Below are 18,337 nucleotides of genomic sequence, written 5' to 3' on the forward strand. Positions count from 1 at the left end.
CCAAAATGTGGTCGGAGGCTCCGCTCCGCACCGGATCACTGTGGGCCTCCCAAACGTTGTAGTAAACACAGTCTGTGGGAGGGAGTGCAGTAGGTCTAATACATTATCACAGCACGTTGGCTATATGCCTGGCTTGCCAATACTGTTCTTCTCAGACCACATTTTATTTCAGAACTTGAGCTTTGATAACAAAATAAAAAGCCTATTTTATTTTACTTTACTTTTACTAATGGTACTTGCATCAGATGGTCATGGTGCTTACAAGACAACTGGGGGGGTCCAAATCATAATATATCAGTGATCCAGAGCTCAAGAAGGATTTCCGACTTGGAATTCCGATTTAGTCCAAACCAATCTAACCCTGATTATAGCTATCAGTCCAAACCAAACTAACCCTGATTATAGCTGTCAGCCCAAACCAAACGAACCCTGATTATAGCTGTCAGCCCAAACCAAACAAACCCTGATTATAGCTGTCAGTCCAAACCAAACAAACCCTGATTATAGCTGTCAGTCCAAACCAATCTAACCCTGATTATAGCTGTCAGTCCAAACCAATCTAACCCTGATTATAGCTGTCAGTCCAAACCAATCTAACCCTGATTATAGCTGTCAGCCCAAACGAAACGAACCCTGATTATAGCTGTCAGTCCAAACCAACCGAACCCTGATCCACCTGGTTGCTAATGCTAACATCCCATTCCAGATTCCATATCTGCTGTTTATATCCTCTTACTAATAACAGGACAGAAGTATTCCTGTATCAGCTCAACTCAACAGCAGGGTAAAAATAGTCTGGCAACAATGTCTGCACACACCTGTGTGTGTGTGTGTGTGTGTGTGTGTGTGTGTGTGTGTGTGTGTGTGTGTGTGTGTGTGTGTGTGTGTGTGTGTGTGTGTGAGTGTGTCTGTCTGTGTAATGTGCTACCCCACCTGTTCTATGGTAATGTGCTGTCCTTTCCTACCTGTTCTATAGTAATGTACTGTCCTGTCCCACCTGTTCTATAGTAATGTGCTGTCCTGTCCTACCTGTTCTATAGTAATGTGCTGTCCTGTCCCACCTGTTCTATAGTAATGTGCTGTCCTGTCCCACCTGTTCTATAGTAATGTGCTGTCCTGTCCTACCTGTTCTATAGTAATGTGCTGTCCTGTCCTACCTGTTCTATAGTAATGTGCTGTCCTGTCCCACCTGTTCTATAGTAATGTGCTGTCCTGTCCTGCCCCACCTGTTCTATTGTAATGTGCTGTCCTGTCCCACCTGTTCTACAGTAATGTGCTGTCCTTTCCTACCTGTTCTATTGTAATGTGCTGTCCTGTCCCACCTGTTCTACAGTAATGTGCTGTCCTTTCCTACCTGTTCTATAGTAATGTGCTTTCCTGTCCCACCTGTTCTATTGTAATGTGCTGTCCTTTCCTACCTGTTCTATGGTAATGTGCTTTCCTGTCCCACCTGTTCTATAGTAATGTACTGTCCTGTCCTGTCCCACGTGTTCTATAGTAATGTACTGTCCTGTCCCACGTGTTCTATGGTAATGTGCTGTCCTTTCCTACCTGTTCTATTGTAATGTGCTGTCCTTTCCTACCTGTTCTATAGTAATGTGCTGTCCTTTCCTACCTGTTATATGGTAATGTGCTGTCCTTTCCTACCTGTTCTATAGTAATGTACTGTCCTTTCCTACCTGTTCTATAGTAATGTGCTGTCCTGTCCTACCTGTTCTATGGTAATGTGCTGTCCTTTCCTACCTGTTCTATAGTAATGTGCTGTCATTTCCCACCTGTTCTATAGTAATGTGCTGTCCTTTCCCACCTGTTCTATAGTACTGTACTGTCCTGTCCCACCTGTTCTATAATAATGTGCTGTCCTGTCCCACCTGTTCTATAGTATTGTGCTGTCCTGTCCCACGTGTTCTATAGTAATGTGCTGTCCTGTCCCACCTGTTCTATAATAATGTGCTGTCCTGTCCCACCTGTTCTATAGTATTGTGCTGTCCTTTCCCACCTGTTCTATAGTAATGTGCTGTCCTGTCCTGCCCCACCTGTTCTATTGTAATGTGCTGTCCTGTCCCACCTGTTCTATAGTAATGTGCTGTCCTGTCCTACCTGTTCTATAGTAATGTGCTGTCCTGTCCTACCTGTTCTATAGTAATGTGCTGTCCTGTCCTGCCCCACCTATTCTATTGTAATGTGCTGTCCTGTCCTACCTGTTCTATAGTAATGTGCTGTCCTGTCCTGTCCCACCTGTTCTATAATAATGTGCTGTCCTGTCCCACCTGTTCTATAGTAATGTGCTGTCCTTTCCCACCTGTTCTATAGTACTGTACTGTCCTGTCCCACCTGTTCTATAATAATGTGCTGTCCTGTCCCACCTGTTCTATAATAATGTGCTGTCCTGTCCCACCTGTTCTATAGTATTGTGCTGTCCTGTCCCACCTGTTCTATAGTAATGTGCTGTCCTGTCCTACCTGTTCTATAGTAATGTGCTGTCCTGTCCTACCTGTTCTATAGTAATGTGCTGTCCTGTCCTGCCCCACCTGTTCTATTGTAATGTGCTGTCCTGTCCTACCTGTTCTATAGTAATGTGCTGTCCTGTCCTGTCCCACCTGTTCTATAATAATGTGCTGTCCTGTCCCACCTGTTCTATAGTAATGTGCTGTCCTTTCCCACCTGTTCTATAGTACTGTACTGTCCTGTCCCACCTGTTCTATAATAATGTGCTGTCCTGTCCCACCTGTTCTATAATAATGTGCTGTCCTGTCCTACCTGTTCTATAGTAATGTGCTGTCCTGTCCCACCTGTTCTATAATAATGTGCTGTCCTGTCCCACCTGTTCTATAGTAATGTGCTGTCCTGTCCCACCTGTTCTATAATAATGTGCTGTCCTGTCCCACCTGTTCTATAATAATGTGCTGTCCTGTCCCACCTGTTCTATAGTAATGTGCTGTCCTGTCCCACCTGTTCTATAATAATGTGCTGTCCTGTCCCACCTGTTCTATAATAATGTGCTGTCCTGTCCTACCTGTTCTATAGTAATGTGCTGTCCTGTCCCACCTGTTCTATAGTAATGTGCTGTCCTGTCCCACCTGTTCTATAATAATGTGCTGTCCTGTCCCACCTGTTCTATAGTAATGTGCTGTCCTGTCCCACCTGTTCTATAGTAATGTGCTGTCCTGTCCCACCTGTTCTATAATAATGTGCTGTCCTGTCCCACCTGTTCTATAGTACTGTACTGTCCTGTCCCACCTGTTCTATAGTATTGTGCTGTCCTGTCCCACCTGTTCTATAATAATGTGCTGTCCTGTCCCACCTGTTCTATAGTAATGTGCTGTCCTGTCCCACCTGTTCTATAATAATGTGCTGTCCTGTCCCACCTGTTCTATAATAATGTGCTGTCCTGTCCCACCTGTTCTATAATAATGTGCTGTCCTGTCCCACCTGTTCTATAGTATTGTGCTGTCCTGTCCCACGTGTTCTATAATAATGTGCTGTCCTGTCCCACGTGTTCTATAGTATTGTGCTGTCCTGTCCCACGTGTTCTATAGTATTGTGCTGTCCTGTCCCACCTGTTCTATAATAATGTGCTGTCCTGTCCCACGTGTTCTATAGTATTGTGCTGTCCTGTCCCACGTGTTCTATAGTAATGTGCTGTCCTTTCCTACCTGTTCTATGGTAATGTGCTGGACTTGACACAGGCTGCTTATGGTGTGTTTATAAGGTCAACATCCTCACACTTGGCTCACATACAGGCACTGACGCACACACACCTTTACTATGGGGTCACAAACTCCACAGGAACACTCAACTATGCAAAATACAGTGTGTTTCTAATCCTCAGGCACTGCTACCCTGATGAGGTCTGATGCTGTGGAGAAAAACAGAAGCAGCCTTTATCATTATAAATAGAGAAGACAGACAGCCAGCCAGACAGACAGCCAGCCAGACAGACAGACACACATATACAGACACATACAGACACACACAGACACACACACACACACACACACATACATTCATACAGACACATACACACACACACACGCATACACATTAACACACATTAACACACACAGACACACACACACACACATTTACGCACACTGGAGAGCAGCCACCGTCTGAGGGCTGTTTGATGCTAACAATTGTTAGAGGAGTCTGAGAAACGTGTGGCCTGCAAACCTTCACACAGTGAAAAGGCACCAGTTCCCCTTTGGCCGCAGTACATTGCTGCTCTCCCAAACACACAGGTGGGGGGACAATGAGAGAGAGAGAACAACCACTGTATGTACTCACACACACACACACACACACTTACACATGTTCACAATGCAATGCTATATGCCCCCACGGTGACCCCACCTGACCCCTAGTCCTAGTACATCCTAATACGCCACTGAAGCTCAACCTGTAAAGTGTAATTTTATAGACATTTTGCCTTTATAGCAGTCAGATTATTAATAATATTTTGACCAAGTAAGATCTGTACATTTTGTAAAAACTCAACTCCTGATCCAGTCTTCTTCATCACTGCTTGCAATCTAAATAAATATGACCTGTTGTGGCACCTGATCTACAGACTCCGTCTCAACTGTTGCTGCTCTACACCAACTAAGTAAGATGCTGACTATCTTGACAGAGTGACTATAGCCATACAAGTAACGTTTTAGTTTTAGTTTTTTGACAGCTGACAGAAAGAGTTGTCAATGCTTATATTACCAGTTGTCAGTGGTTACTTGTAATGTATGTATGTGAAATGTCTATTTTTTATTGAGTTTCATTATACAGTATAATGTAGGGGAGGGGAGGGGGGCTAGGCCATACAACAGGTGTGACAGTACACCCCTCCCCACATCGCTCCATCCCCTCATGAGGGTTTTAAATATCCCTGAGGCCTGAACTTGGTTGCCTGAGGCCTGAACTTGGTTGCCACCTCGCCAGGACTCTTTGGGACGATGATATAAGAGTAGAACTGAGACCCCTAGCCCCCCTGCTCATCCCACCCCACCTTCCAACCTCAAATTCCAGCAATTCCACTTCCCACGAATCCCAAACAACCATTACCTCAAACACAACGGGACAAGAATAACACACATTATCAAATATATGATCTTTTTTAAATAGATCTTCAAAATAGATTTCAATTCAAAAGATGTTCAATTGTGTTGTATATCAGGAAATACATTTAGACTTTTGAAGCCAGTTCCCAAAAGATGAGGAATCGTTTAGATTCTCTAGACATTTTACCAGTGCCGCTTCTTCAAGTCACCAGATTTTCAGATTCCTACAGGGCCCGGCTCTGGTCAAAGGTATGCACTATTAAGGGAATAGGGCCTCTGGAGGCCAGCATCCTAAACCCCAGGCCTAACATTTCTACATTTGGAGGATCAGGGGCTTTGGCTTGCCTTCGCTGCCATGCTGAATTAGCAGCATGGAGCCCTCCTCGTCAAAGCCCCCCCTCACACTCTCACATCTGATTGATTTTTGTTTTTTTACCAGGTAGGTTGACTGAGTTAGAACATTTTTCTCGTTGAAACCAACAACCTTGCAGGGACAGAGATGGAAGGAAACAGATAGGCCTCTAGCTACAACATCATCAGGATGAAGAATGCTGCACTTTGTCTTTAACTCTGATCCGCAAACAATTATTAGACAGGAAATCTGAAATGGACAAAATGCTACAGGTTTAAAATGTGATTTTGTGTTCATGTGTTGCTTATTTATGAGGCTGTGTGTGTGTGTGTGTGTGTGTGTGTGTGTGTGTGTGTGTGTGTGTGTGTGTGTGTGTGTGTGTGTGTGTGTGTGTGTGTGTGTGTGTGTGTGTGTGAAAGAGAGAGAGAGAGGGGGGGCTTTGCAAGGACAGCAGTGAGGGGAGGTTCATTAATGTGCCGTGGGCTCTGTGATTAATGATTGCAGAGGGGATAAATTGCTTAAATAGGGGAGTAGGATTTACAGCTGAGCGCCTGTCTTATATGAGGAGGGGAGCGAGGGGGGTTCTAATTTCAGCAGGCGTGTCTCCTGTCAATAGGGCTAAACTGCTAGGACCTGTCTAGGATCAGTTCATCCAGGGTAAATGCTAGCCTTGACCATTAGGAAGTAAACACAATACTGATCTTAGATCAGATCATGACCTTCCTTTTGTCTTTTACTTCCTGATGTCATGGGCCCCAATGTCCTGAGTTGTAACTTGTGACCAATGACGAATCTCTCATAAACTACATCACTGGAACAATACTCAGGCACTGGTTACTGTGACAACACCCAATCACAGCTCTTGTAACTGCCAGACTGAGGATTACCATGTTGTCAAATGTGAATAATACCAAACTCAATCTAAGATATACACTTTCAGTGTGAATATTACCAAACCCTATGTAAGAGATGTGCCATTTATATTTTCAGTGTCAACATTACCAAACGCAATGTAAGAGATGTGCCATATATATTTTCAGTGTGATGTGCCATGCCATTCAATTTTTATTTAACCTAAGGCAAGTCAGTTAAGAACAAATTCTTATTTACAATGACAATCTACACCCGCCAAACCCGGACGACGCTGGGCCAATTGTGCGCAGCCCTATAGGACTCCCAATCACATTCGGTTGTGATACAGCCTGTATTTGAACCAGGGTGTCTGTAGTGCCTTAGACTGCTGTGCAACTCGGAGCCCTGAGTAATTACAGTATTCCAATTGTTAGAGATTGAACGGAATCTTAAGCACTTACAAATTCATATCATATTGTATGAATTGGAATCCGTCACATACTATACCATACAAATATTTTTTTGCAGGATGCAACATATCAAATGAAATGGATGACATTGTACACAATAGTGCACAATTTTCAAGGGACCCGTTTTGGCTCCTGAATGCTACTTTCAAAAGTTATACAAAAGTCTGAAGATATACAAAACCTCTTTAAAGGGAGGTATGACTATAGGTGTCAGTGTTGTCGCTGAGTCACAATCACCAAACTCCTCTGAGCTAGCAGTTCTATTTTGTTATGACCTCATAAAACAGGATTCTGATATCAGATTATATACACACGCAGAAAGGTTTTTACTGCTGAAAGTGGCGATGCTGTTTCACACACACACACAGACACACACACACACGCACACACAGAGAGAGAGCGATACACACACACGCGCGCGCACGCACGCACGCACGCACGCACGCACGCACGCACACACACACACACACACACACACACACACACACACACACAGACACACACACAGACACACACAGACACACACACACAGAGAGAGCGATACACAGTACACACACACTCCTCAGCCCTTCCTGCTCCCTCCCAGGACTCCTAGCTTCACTAAGGTAGTTTATAGAAGCCTCCCTACATGGACACAGCTTCTGGAATAGCAACTGCCATCTGATCTCACTACAAGCTCTCTATCTCTCTCTCACCTCGCCTACACACACACTCTCTGTTCAGTTGGCCAGTTCAGTTCTGTCCTGCACTCACTTGCAGTGCGGGCAGTGTCAGACGGACAACTTATATCAGTGAACAACGCATTCTCAAGCAAGTACCATTGAACTCTGGTCCCACAACTGTTTGCGCTGCCTTTAGTCCAGTGGTCGAAACACTCATTGTCAAATACTCAACATCATTTCCTGACTCTCATAGACACCCTAATCTCATTCAGTCTATCCTATCTATCCTATCTCCCCTAGTCTATCCTATCTATCCTATCTCCCCTAGTCTATCCTATCTCCCCTAGTCTATCCTATCTCCCCTAGTCTATCCTATCTCCTCTAGTCTATCCTATCTCCCCTAGTCTATCCTATCTCCCCTAGTCTATCCTATCTCCCCTAGTCTATCCTATCTATCCTATCTCCCCTAGTCTATCCTATCTCCCCTAGTCTATCCTATTTCCCTAGTCTATCCTATCTATCCTATCTCCCCTAGTCTATCCTATCTATCCTATCTCCCCTAGTCTATCCTAACTCCCCTAGTCTATCCTATCTCCCCTAGTCTATCCTATCTCCCCTAGTCTCTCCTATCTCCCCTAGTCTATCCTATCTCCCCTAGTCTATCCTATCTCCCCTAGTCTATCCTATCTCCCCTAGTCTGTCCTATCTCCCCTAGTCTATCCTATCTCCCCTAGTCTATCCTATATCCCCTAGTCTGTCCTATCTCCCTTAGTCTGTCCTATCTCCCCTAGTCTATCCTATCTCCTCTAGTCTATCCTATCTCCCCTAGTCTATCCTATCTCCTCTAGTCTATCCTATCTCCCCTAGTCTATCCTATCTCCCCTAGTCTATCCTATCTCCCCTAGTCTATCCTATCTATCCTATCTCCCCTAGTCTATCCTATCTCCCCTAGTCTATCCTATTTCCCTAGTCTATCCTATCTATCCTATCTCCCCTAGTCTATCCTATCTATCCTATCTCCCCTAGTCTATCCTAACTCCCCTAGTCTATCCTATCTCCCCTAGTCTATCCTATCTCCCCTAGTCTGTCCTATCTCCCCTAGTCTATCCTATCTCCCCTAGTCTATCCTATCTCCCCTAGTCTGTCCTATCTCCCCTAGTCTATCCTATCTCCCCTAGTCTATCCTATCTCCTCTAGTCTATCCTATCTCCCCTAGTCTATCCTATCTCCTCTAGTCTATCCTATATCCCCTAGTCTGTCCTATCTCCCCTAGTCTATCCTATCTCCCCTAGTCTATCCTATCTCCCCTAGTCTATCCTATCTCCTCTAGTCTATCCTATCTCCCTAGTCTATCCTATCTCCCCTAGTCTATCCTATCTCCCCTAGTCTAGTCTATCTCTAGTCTATCCTATCTATCTATCCTATCTCCCTAGTCTATCCTATCTCCCCTAGTCTATCCTATCTCCCCTAGTCTATCCTATCTCCCCTAGTCTATCCTATATCCCCTAGTCTATCCTATCTCCCCTAGTCTATCCTATCTCCCCTAGTCTATCCTATCTATCCTATCTCCCCCCCTAGTCTATCCTATCTCCCTAGTCTATCCTATCTCCCCTAGTCTATCCTATCTCCCTAGTCTATCCTATCTCCCCTAGTCTATCCTATCTCCCCTAGTCTATCCTATCTCCCTAGTCTATCCTATATCCCCTAGTCTGTCCTATCTCCCTAGTCTATCCTATCTCCCCTAGTCTATCCTATCTCCCTAGTCTATCCTATCTCCCCTAGTCTATCCTATCTCCCCCTAGTCTATCCTATCTCCCCTAGTCTATCCTATCTCCCCTAGTCTATCCTATCTCCCCTAGTCTATCCTATCTCCCCTAGTCTATCCTATCTCCCCTAGTCTATCCTATCTCCCCTAGTCTGTCCTATCTCCCCTAGTCTGTCCTATCTCCCCTAGTCTATCCTATCTCCCCTAGTCTATCCTATCTCCCCTAGTCTATCCTATCTCCCCTAGTCTATCCTATCTATCCTATCTCCCCTAGTCTATCCTATCTCCCCTAGTCTATCCTATCTCCCCTAGTCTATCCTATCTCCCCTAGTCTATCCTATCTCCCCTAGTCTATCCTATCTATCCTATCTCCCCTAGTCTATCCTATCTATCCTATCTCCCCTAGTCTATCCTATCTCCCCTAGTCTATCCTATCTCCCCTAGTCTATCCTATCTCCCCTAGTCTATCCTATCTCCCCTAGTCTATCCTATCTCCCCTAGTCTATCCTATCTATCCTATCTCCCCTAGTCTATCCTATCTCCCCTAGTCTATCCTATCTCCCCTAGTCTATCCTATCTCCCCTAGTCTGTCCTCCCTAGTCTATCTCTATCCCTAGTCTGTCCTATCTCCCCTAGTCTGTCCTATCTCCCCTAGTCTATCCTATCTCCCCTAGTCTATCCTATCTCCCCTAGTCTATCCTATCTCCCCTAGTCTATCCTATCTCCCCTAGTCTGTCCTATCTCCCCTAGTCTATCCTATCTCCCCTAGTCTATCCTATCTCCCCTAGTCTATCCTATCTCCCCTAGTCTATCCTATCTCCCCTAGTCTATCCTATCGGCTACATTCTGTATTTGCCTCTTTTTTGCACTAACTCTCTTTCACTGACTAATAACATGCACACATATGCATACAGACGCCACACACACACACGTTCACACTCACCACATACGCTGCTGCTAGTCCCTTTACCCCTATCTATACGTACACTACATACAGTGCCTTCAGAAACCCCTTGACTTATTACACATTTTGTTGTGTTACAGCCTGAATTCAATAAATACAAAATCTCACCCATCTACACACAATACCCCATAATTACAAAGTGAAAACATGTTTTAATAAATGTTGGCAAATTTGTTGAAAATGAAATACAGAAATATCTCATTTACGTAAGTATTCAATAAATGCTAGAATCACTTTGGCAGCGAATACAGCTGTGAGCCTTTATAAACTCAGCAACAAAAGAAACGTCCCTTTTTCAGGACCCTGTCTTTCAAAGATAATTTGTAAAAATCTAAATAACTTCACAGACCTTCATTGTAAAGGGTTTAATCACTGTTTCCCATGCTTGTTCAATGAACCATAAACAATTAATGAACATGCACCTGTGGAACGGTCGTTAAAACACTAACAGCTGACAGACGGTAGGCAATTAAGGTCACCGTTATGAAAACTTTGGAGACTAAAGAGGCCTTTCTTCTGACTCTGAAAAACACCAAAAGAAATATGCCCAGAGTCCCTGCTCATCTGTGTGAACGTGCCTTAGGATGCTGCAAGGAGGCATGAGGACTGCAGATGTGGGCAGGGCAGTAAATTGCAATGTCCGTACTGTGAGACGCCTAAGACAGCGCTACAGGGAGACAGGACGGACATCTGATCATCCTCGCAGTGGCAGACCATGAGTAACAACACCTGCACAGGATGGGTACATCCGAACATCACACCTGCGGGACAGGTACATGATGGCAACAACAACTGCCCGAGTTACACCAGGAACACACAATCCCTCCATCAGTGCTCAGACTATCTGCAATAGGCTGAGAGAGGCTGGACTGAGGGCTTGTAGGCCTGTTGTAAGGCAGGTCCTCACCAGACATCACCAGCAATAACGTCACCTATGGGCACAAACCCACCGTCACTGGACCAGACAGGACTGGCAAAAAGTGCTCTTTACTGACGAGTCGCGGTTTTGTCTCACCAGGGGTGATGGTCGGATTCACGTTTATCATTGAAGGAATGAGTGTTACACCGAGGTCTGTACTCTGGAGCGGGATCAATTTGGAGGTGGAGGGTCCGTCAGAGTCTGAGGCGGTGTGTTACAGCATCATCGGACTGAGCTTGTTGTCATTGCAGGCAATCTCAACGCATATAGCCATGTTATTTTCTACTCACTATATATAGCCATGTTATTTTCTACTCACTACATATAGCCATATTATTTTCTACTCACTACATATAGCCATGTTATTTTCTACTCACTACATATAGCCATGTTATTTTCTACTCACTACATATAGCCATGTTATTTTCTACTCACTACATATAGCCATGTTATTTTCTACTCGTTATTATTATTCGTTATTCACTTTGCCAATATTCCAATTTTGATCTTTAACTTATCTTTAACTCTGCATTGTTGGAAAAGGACCCGTAAGTAAGCATTTCACTGTTAGTCTACACCTGTTGTCCACAAAGCATGTGACAAATAACATTTTATTTGATTTCAATTGATATCTACTTCTCGAGCAACACACACACAGACACACACAGACACACACAGATACACACGGACACACACAGACACACAGACACACACAGACACACACGGACACACACGGACACACACAGACACACACAGACACACACGGACACACACGGACACACACGGACACACACGGACACACACGGACACACACAGACACACACGGACACACACGGACACACACAGACACACACGGACACACACAGACACACACAGACACACACGGACACACACGGACACACACACACCATCAAAGCCTACTTCCTTGGGCTCCCTGAGCAGCTTACAGGCCTTACAGAAAGACAGTAGCCACAACAACAACAACCAGTGATCGTTTTCTTGATGGATCAATATCTACTACTCAAAGATAAGCTCTCAAGCGTCCACGCCAAGCCTATGAACACTGACTGAGGTTGCAAACATAGTGCACTACAGGCCCATAGGGCTCTGAAACTGAATCTGGTCAAAAGTAGTGCACTATATAGGGAAAGGGTGCCATTTGGGACACAGGCTATGAGAGTGATCCTCTTCCTACGGGAATAAGTCCAATGCGGAGTGGTTCACATTACATAGGCCCCTATAAAATCAGTTTCATTTTTAGCCTGATTCCATTTCGTTTTTCCCCAATTTATTTTTCTCCGTTTGTGTTTCCAGCTTTCCGTTTCCCCCAGTTTTTTCAGCTTCCCGTTTTCCCCGGTTTTTCAGGTTTTCACTCTCAAAATCACACTTAAAAAAAAGTAAACAACTAAATTGGATGTTCTCAGTCCACAACAATGCTTAAACTGCATCAGGAGACCAATTTTGAGGTCTGGGATAAATGTTTTTATTACATTTTTTGGGATGTAGTTACCCTTTAATGGGAGTGCCCACCAGCAAGAGAGTGTTGTTTGGTTAGCCATGTTTCTGGAACGCTCATATGATTGCTAGCTAGCTGAATAACTGCTTGGCATCTCAGTAGCTCATCCTAACACTATGCGAACCTATATATAACCTATTACATATAACGGCAGCAGCCTCAGCTACACATTCTGGGTTTCTTAGAAGAGGAAGGTGTAAGCTTACCATCCACAGGGGAATTGCCTCCCTGATCATATTAAGTTGACTCTGTTGTTTCTGAGTGTGAAACTGTGAATAGTCCACATCCTGTGGTGATGAGGGCCCTCCTTGGCCAACTTAACACTCTGTGGTGTAAATTTAAGTTCATTTTTGTTTCGTTAGGGAGTAAGTTCTTAAAGAAGTGTTTATCAGGCTAATATGTGTTTCAACTTAAACCTAAAGTGTTGCGTTATATAATGTAGTCTGTAAACTGTGTCTATTTTATGTTTTGCCTTGGGGCTTGAGTGCCTCCCGAGTGGCGCAGTGGTCAGTGCTGGAGGTGTCACTATAGACACTGGTTTGTTCCCAGGCTGTGTCACAACCGGCCGTGATCTGGAGTCCTATAGGGCGGCGCACAATTGGCCCAGCAACGTCCGGGTTAGGGGAGGGTTTAGACGGGTAGGCTGTCATTGTAAATAAGAATTTGTTCTTAACTGACTTGCCTAGTGAAATAAAGGTTAACAAATATGCTTAATAACGTTATAGTAACCTTTTTTTATTGCATCAGTTACACAGAACTTTAGATACAGTAGAAACGTACAATACACTATTCCTTCTTAGGCTTACGGCACTTTCACATAAAAGTATTGGATCAAATCATACAAAATAGCTCCCTAGCTCTCTATTTGCAGAAAAGAATGGCTGTGACAGAGGTAAAGCCAGAGAGGACAGGGTATGTGAAAAGAAATCGTTTACACCTTCCTCTCATCCATCATCCTTTCATTCTGAAATGCTTAGGCGGCCAACGCTCAGATACAATATATCACACCACTGTAACATGCTAATGACACTAGTGGCTTGTAAACTTAGTGACAAAAAACCTTGCCTTGAGACCTGAAGACTTGAGTTAGCACCTCGTGTTAGGCTATTACCTAGGCTTTAGCTCAACGGGCTAACACAGTCTTGCGGCACTGGTTCGAACCTTGGTCAATCGCACTATTTCACCACTTAGGACCAAGTGAAATATCAAAATCCGACCCTATACATGAAGGTTATATAGATAAATATACACCCAAAGTCAAAATGTACAAGTCACCGGCAGTGGCAATAAACTAAAATGAGTGTGTCGTCCATTTCTGAAGCCGTATCATGTTCAACAGAGTCACAGTGTGTTGACAAACACTTTATTACTGAGCCTGTCTGCAGCCAAGGGTTTTTCCACTGAAATCTGGAGCATGGGGTTAGAACAGGTGCCCAGAGCCTCTTTCAGATCCATTTCACCACAGAATGATGCAGCTTTCTATATTTATTACATCAGCTTCTTGAGCTGTTCCTTAAAGTGTGTGTGTGTGTGGGTGGGTGGGGGGGTAAGCTGGGGTGAGTGTGTGTGTGTGTGTATTCTTGTGTGGGTGTGTGTGTGTGTGTGTGCGCGGCTGACAGGCACATATCGACTTACGCTCTATGAAGATAAACAGCTACACAACAACTTGTTGAGAAACAGAGAAGGTGTGAGAAAGACTGTTGGAGAGGGAACTGTCCAGGAGGTAAAAGAGAGAGAGAGAGAGACAGAGAGAGAGGGGGAGGGAGGAGAGAGAGAGAGAGAGAGAGAGAGAGAGAGAGAGAGAGAGAGAGAGAGAGAGAGAGAAAGAGAGAGAGACAGAGAGAGAGACAGAGAGAGAAAGAGGGGGAGAGGGAGAGGAAGAAGAAGGGAGTAGAAAAGAGAGCGAGAGATGGGGGAGGAACAGAAAGTGTTCAGGAGTATTTTTAGGACATGTTTATTCGTGGGCCTGAAATGAACCGTTGGTGTACTTCTATACGAGCCCCGTCTCTCCTCTCCTCCATTCCTCCTCTCCTCCAGAGTGGCCATCTGTTGACGTCTCTCACCCTTAAGGCCCTGTGAGCTCCTGTACAGTGACTGTGTGAAGGAAACTGTCCCATCATAGTGAGACAGGGGAGTTCCATAGACTCAAACTAAGAAATAGAATATAGAATGACTGACTTCTATGGACTCAAGACCTGAAATGACTCCATACATTACCTAATGAATGCTTGTATGCATATACAGAGTGATTTTTTTATTCTGGTAAACTAATGGTAATTAAGTATACATAGGCCTAACCACAGGCCAAAGCTATGGGTGCCCAAATATAGAAATGTAAGCCTATGACAGCTTAGCTGACGAACGGTCATGTATGGCCAGTTTGGTCATATGCTCAATGAATTCCCTATTGTAGTATGGTTGTCCCCATCCAAGTTTAGGCCAGACCATAGAGCATATGCAGGCGAGGCGGACGTCATCGCTAACTGTCACATCAGACCATTTGACTTTTAGGTTTGACAGCTAGAGCTCATTAAATGCACCTGTCAACCTCTTCGGCGAGTAGGGCAAGGCCAACTGATTGCTAAGACAACGTGTGGGCCCAGGTCCCTTCACAGCTCTCTACTCTAGGCTACACGGCACTTCCTCAAGCACAGCATGATAATGGACACTCTCCCTTAGAGAGACAACTTGTAGTTTTGAGAGATAGAGTTTAAAAAGCATTCCGTTTCTAATATATCAACGTATTTCTCTATGTGTATAGGCCTGCTTTTATTGTGTAGGTCTAACTATTGACTGGTAGGCCGAAACATAGCTTAGGATTTCTGTAATTGGTCAAGTTGTGCCTATAGTGCATGGTGACCTGTTGGAAAAGTCGTGCGTAAAAGTCCCTATTTGTTGTATTGGTAAGCTTAAATATGTGGGGGTGGATATATATAAGTGGCTCTGGCAGGGAAATAAGTGAGAGACAACAAATATCTAACCGCTCTGCTCATAGCTTCTGAGAGGGGCAGGTCCGTGCCCTGAGAGGGGCAGGTCCGTGCTCCAACTCCTTAGCTCAGCAGCCAAGACGCAACCACCCACTCTCTCTCTCGGTCGTTTATGCTGTTTCATTTTTAACTTTAATAACTTTTAAAGAGGCTTTAGTAGCCTACGTGACATCCATTTGGTTCTGCCCGTGGGTACTTGTTGAACTCATAAAACACGCGCAACGAGTGGGCTAGACTCAAGCCAGACACACAAGCGCCCGTAACGCACAACGGCCGCTCCAGCCAACACTCAACCGCCACAGTGACTTCACTCACCCACCGCCCGATCCCAAAGGTGGCCTACCTTTCGCTGCTGTTTCTCCCAGGCGGGGTCCAGCAGTAGGTCCCTGTCCCACTCATCCTCTGGCGTCATGTACTGGTGTTCCTCGTTCATCATATAAGAGGTGGTATATTGCGCTTGGGTTTCGACAGCCATCATCACGCCTTGTTGGGGTTTCTAGTACCCCCTTCTGATTATGTAGAAAATAAACGAGAAGGAACCCTCCTTGGGCTTGAAGAGTCGCTGTCTGTCAGGTGTGCTGGTCAGGAGAAAGAAGAGGCAGGGCAGAGTACAGACTGCGGCGGAGGTGCAGCTCCCACTACCAGAAGCTCTGCTTGGCGGGTGCTTCTTTCCAAAAGTAGCACACGTGATCGCACCCCAAAAAGTGAGATACCGGGCGCACAGGTATCGGATTCACCCTAAAAAGGTGCAATGGGCGGGGTTGTGGTTGGGGAGTTGACCTATCCTGGGGCAGGGAGGACTGAGCGGGATGGAGATGTCAATCGCACCGCTTACTGACATAATTTATAAGCAAAAGCTTGTGGAGTGCACCTGTTGCTTCTGGTAGGCACCACTATCCGGGAACCTTGGTACATCTGTCCCCTACACCCTAAGCTTAACCTCTACCCTTACCATAACCTTAAAGGGAAATAACACCACTTTTCAACCTCATATTCATCATCTCCAGCACCACCCCAACATCAACATACACTACATGATCAGAAGTATGTGGACACCTGCTCCTTGAACATCTAATTCTAAAATCATGGGCATTAATATGGAGTTTGTCCCCCCTTTGCTGCTATAACAGCCTCTACTCTTCTGGGAAGGCTTTCCACTAGATGTTGGCACATTGCTGCGGGAACTTGCTTCCATTCAGCCACAAGAGCATTATTGAGGTCGGGCATTGACGTTGGGTGATTTGGCCTTGCTCACTGTCTGCGTTCTAATCCATCCCAAAGTTGTTCGATGGGGTTGAGGTCAGGGCTCTGTGCAGGTCAGTCAAGTTCTTCCACACCGATCTCAACAAACCATTTTTGTATGGACCTCGCTTTGTACACTGGGGCATTGTCATGCTGAAACAGGAAAGGGCCTTCCCCAAACTGTTGCCACAAAGTTGGAAGCACAGAATTGTCTCGAATGTCATTGTATGTGTAGTGGGGTAGTGTTAACATTTCTCTTCACTGGAACTGAAGGGCCTAGTCCGAAATATGAAAAACAGCACCATTATTCCTCCTCCACCAAACTTTACAGTTGGCACTATGCATTGGGGCAGGTAGCGTTTACCTGGCATCCGCCAAACCCAGATTTGTCAGTCAAACTGCCAGATGGTGAAGCGTGATTCATCACTCCAGAGAACGCGTTTCCACTGCTCTGAATGCGTTTCCACTGTGAAAATGTTGCATTTCTATGTTTTGTAGTAAAAAAGATACAAAAATATTTCCAATGTCATCAACCAATTAGTGGACAATTAATAATTACTGCCTACTCATAATTGTACTCATAATTGTTTAAAATCACGATGCATACTGATGACTTAGATTCTTCCTCTATACATTTTTAATACAAAACATAGAAATGCGCCATTTTCACATAACGTTGATGTTGGGGTGGTGCTCAAGAGGATGAATATGAAGTTGAAAAATTGTGAAATGTCCCTTTAATCGTTTTAAATTTCAACTGCAGTGAACTGACTTCTGAGTTGGGACATCCCAAGGATACCGTTTAGACTTTTGCTGTCGCTCAGGCTCCATACCCCTCACACCGACTCCAATGATAAATACAGACCTCCGACAACTTAAATGTCCGTACAGCTACATCTTCTCCTGAAGATACAGATGTGTCATTATAAATCATACAGACACAGTGTATCTCAAGCTGTAGAAAGATATCATTTTGAATCGAGCGAACTGACTTAGGCTTGTTGGAATAGGCTTAATTGCATCCATTTCCAAACCTGTCGTCGGGGACCCCCAGCCGTGCTATGTATTTTCCATGTATACATTCCATATGAATGTCAGAAGGCTAAACAGCATAATACAGTCAAACAAAGTGATTTAGGCCTACAGTATAACATATATCTCAAATGTTTTATCACAAAAAAATATAATTAAATGGCACGTCACTGCTTGTTAAAAAAGTGGCTACAAATTGTTTGCTAAAAGCTTTTTAAATGAGCCTTATTGTGATTATTAAAGAGAGAATAAAACATGACGTTTATTTCAAAAACTCATTTATTTGGGAATGCCATGCAGACGGTACAGTGCCTCAAGACATAAGCAAGGCAAGGAGAAAGGTTATTATAGTCATGGGGTTATTCATTAGTCATAATACATTATGGGCAACATTTTCATGGTGCAAAAATCCTTTAAAACTCACCATCTGGAAGTGTGATTTAATTGGCCACTTATTCAGCAATGTGCGTTATAAAAAGGCCACTGTTCATGCCTTGAAGTATAGTAAACTAGTTTATGCACTTT

At 44.4% G+C, this 18,337-nt stretch overlaps 1 protein-coding gene across 1 annotated transcript in view; it reads right to left on the bottom strand.

Moving 5' to 3' along the window:
* Positions 1–16,193, bottom strand: part of LOC115115129 (alpha-actinin-3-like) — a 52,278-nt gene extending 36,085 nt beyond the window's left edge. Inside the window, exon 1 of the mRNA XM_065025393.1 lies at positions 15,882–16,193. Within this exon, the coding sequence (XP_064881465.1) occupies positions 15,882–16,016 (135 nt within the window). The 5' untranslated portion in view covers positions 16,017–16,193. The remainder of the gene's footprint in view (positions 1–15,881) is intronic.
* Between the last annotated feature and the right edge of the window lie 2,144 nt (positions 16,194–18,337).

This window comes from Oncorhynchus nerka, linkage group LG12 (genome assembly GCF_034236695.1).
Source record: "Oncorhynchus nerka isolate Pitt River linkage group LG12, Oner_Uvic_2.0, whole genome shotgun sequence".
In the NCBI taxonomy this organism is placed as follows: Eukaryota; Metazoa; Chordata; class Actinopteri; order Salmoniformes; family Salmonidae; genus Oncorhynchus; species Oncorhynchus nerka.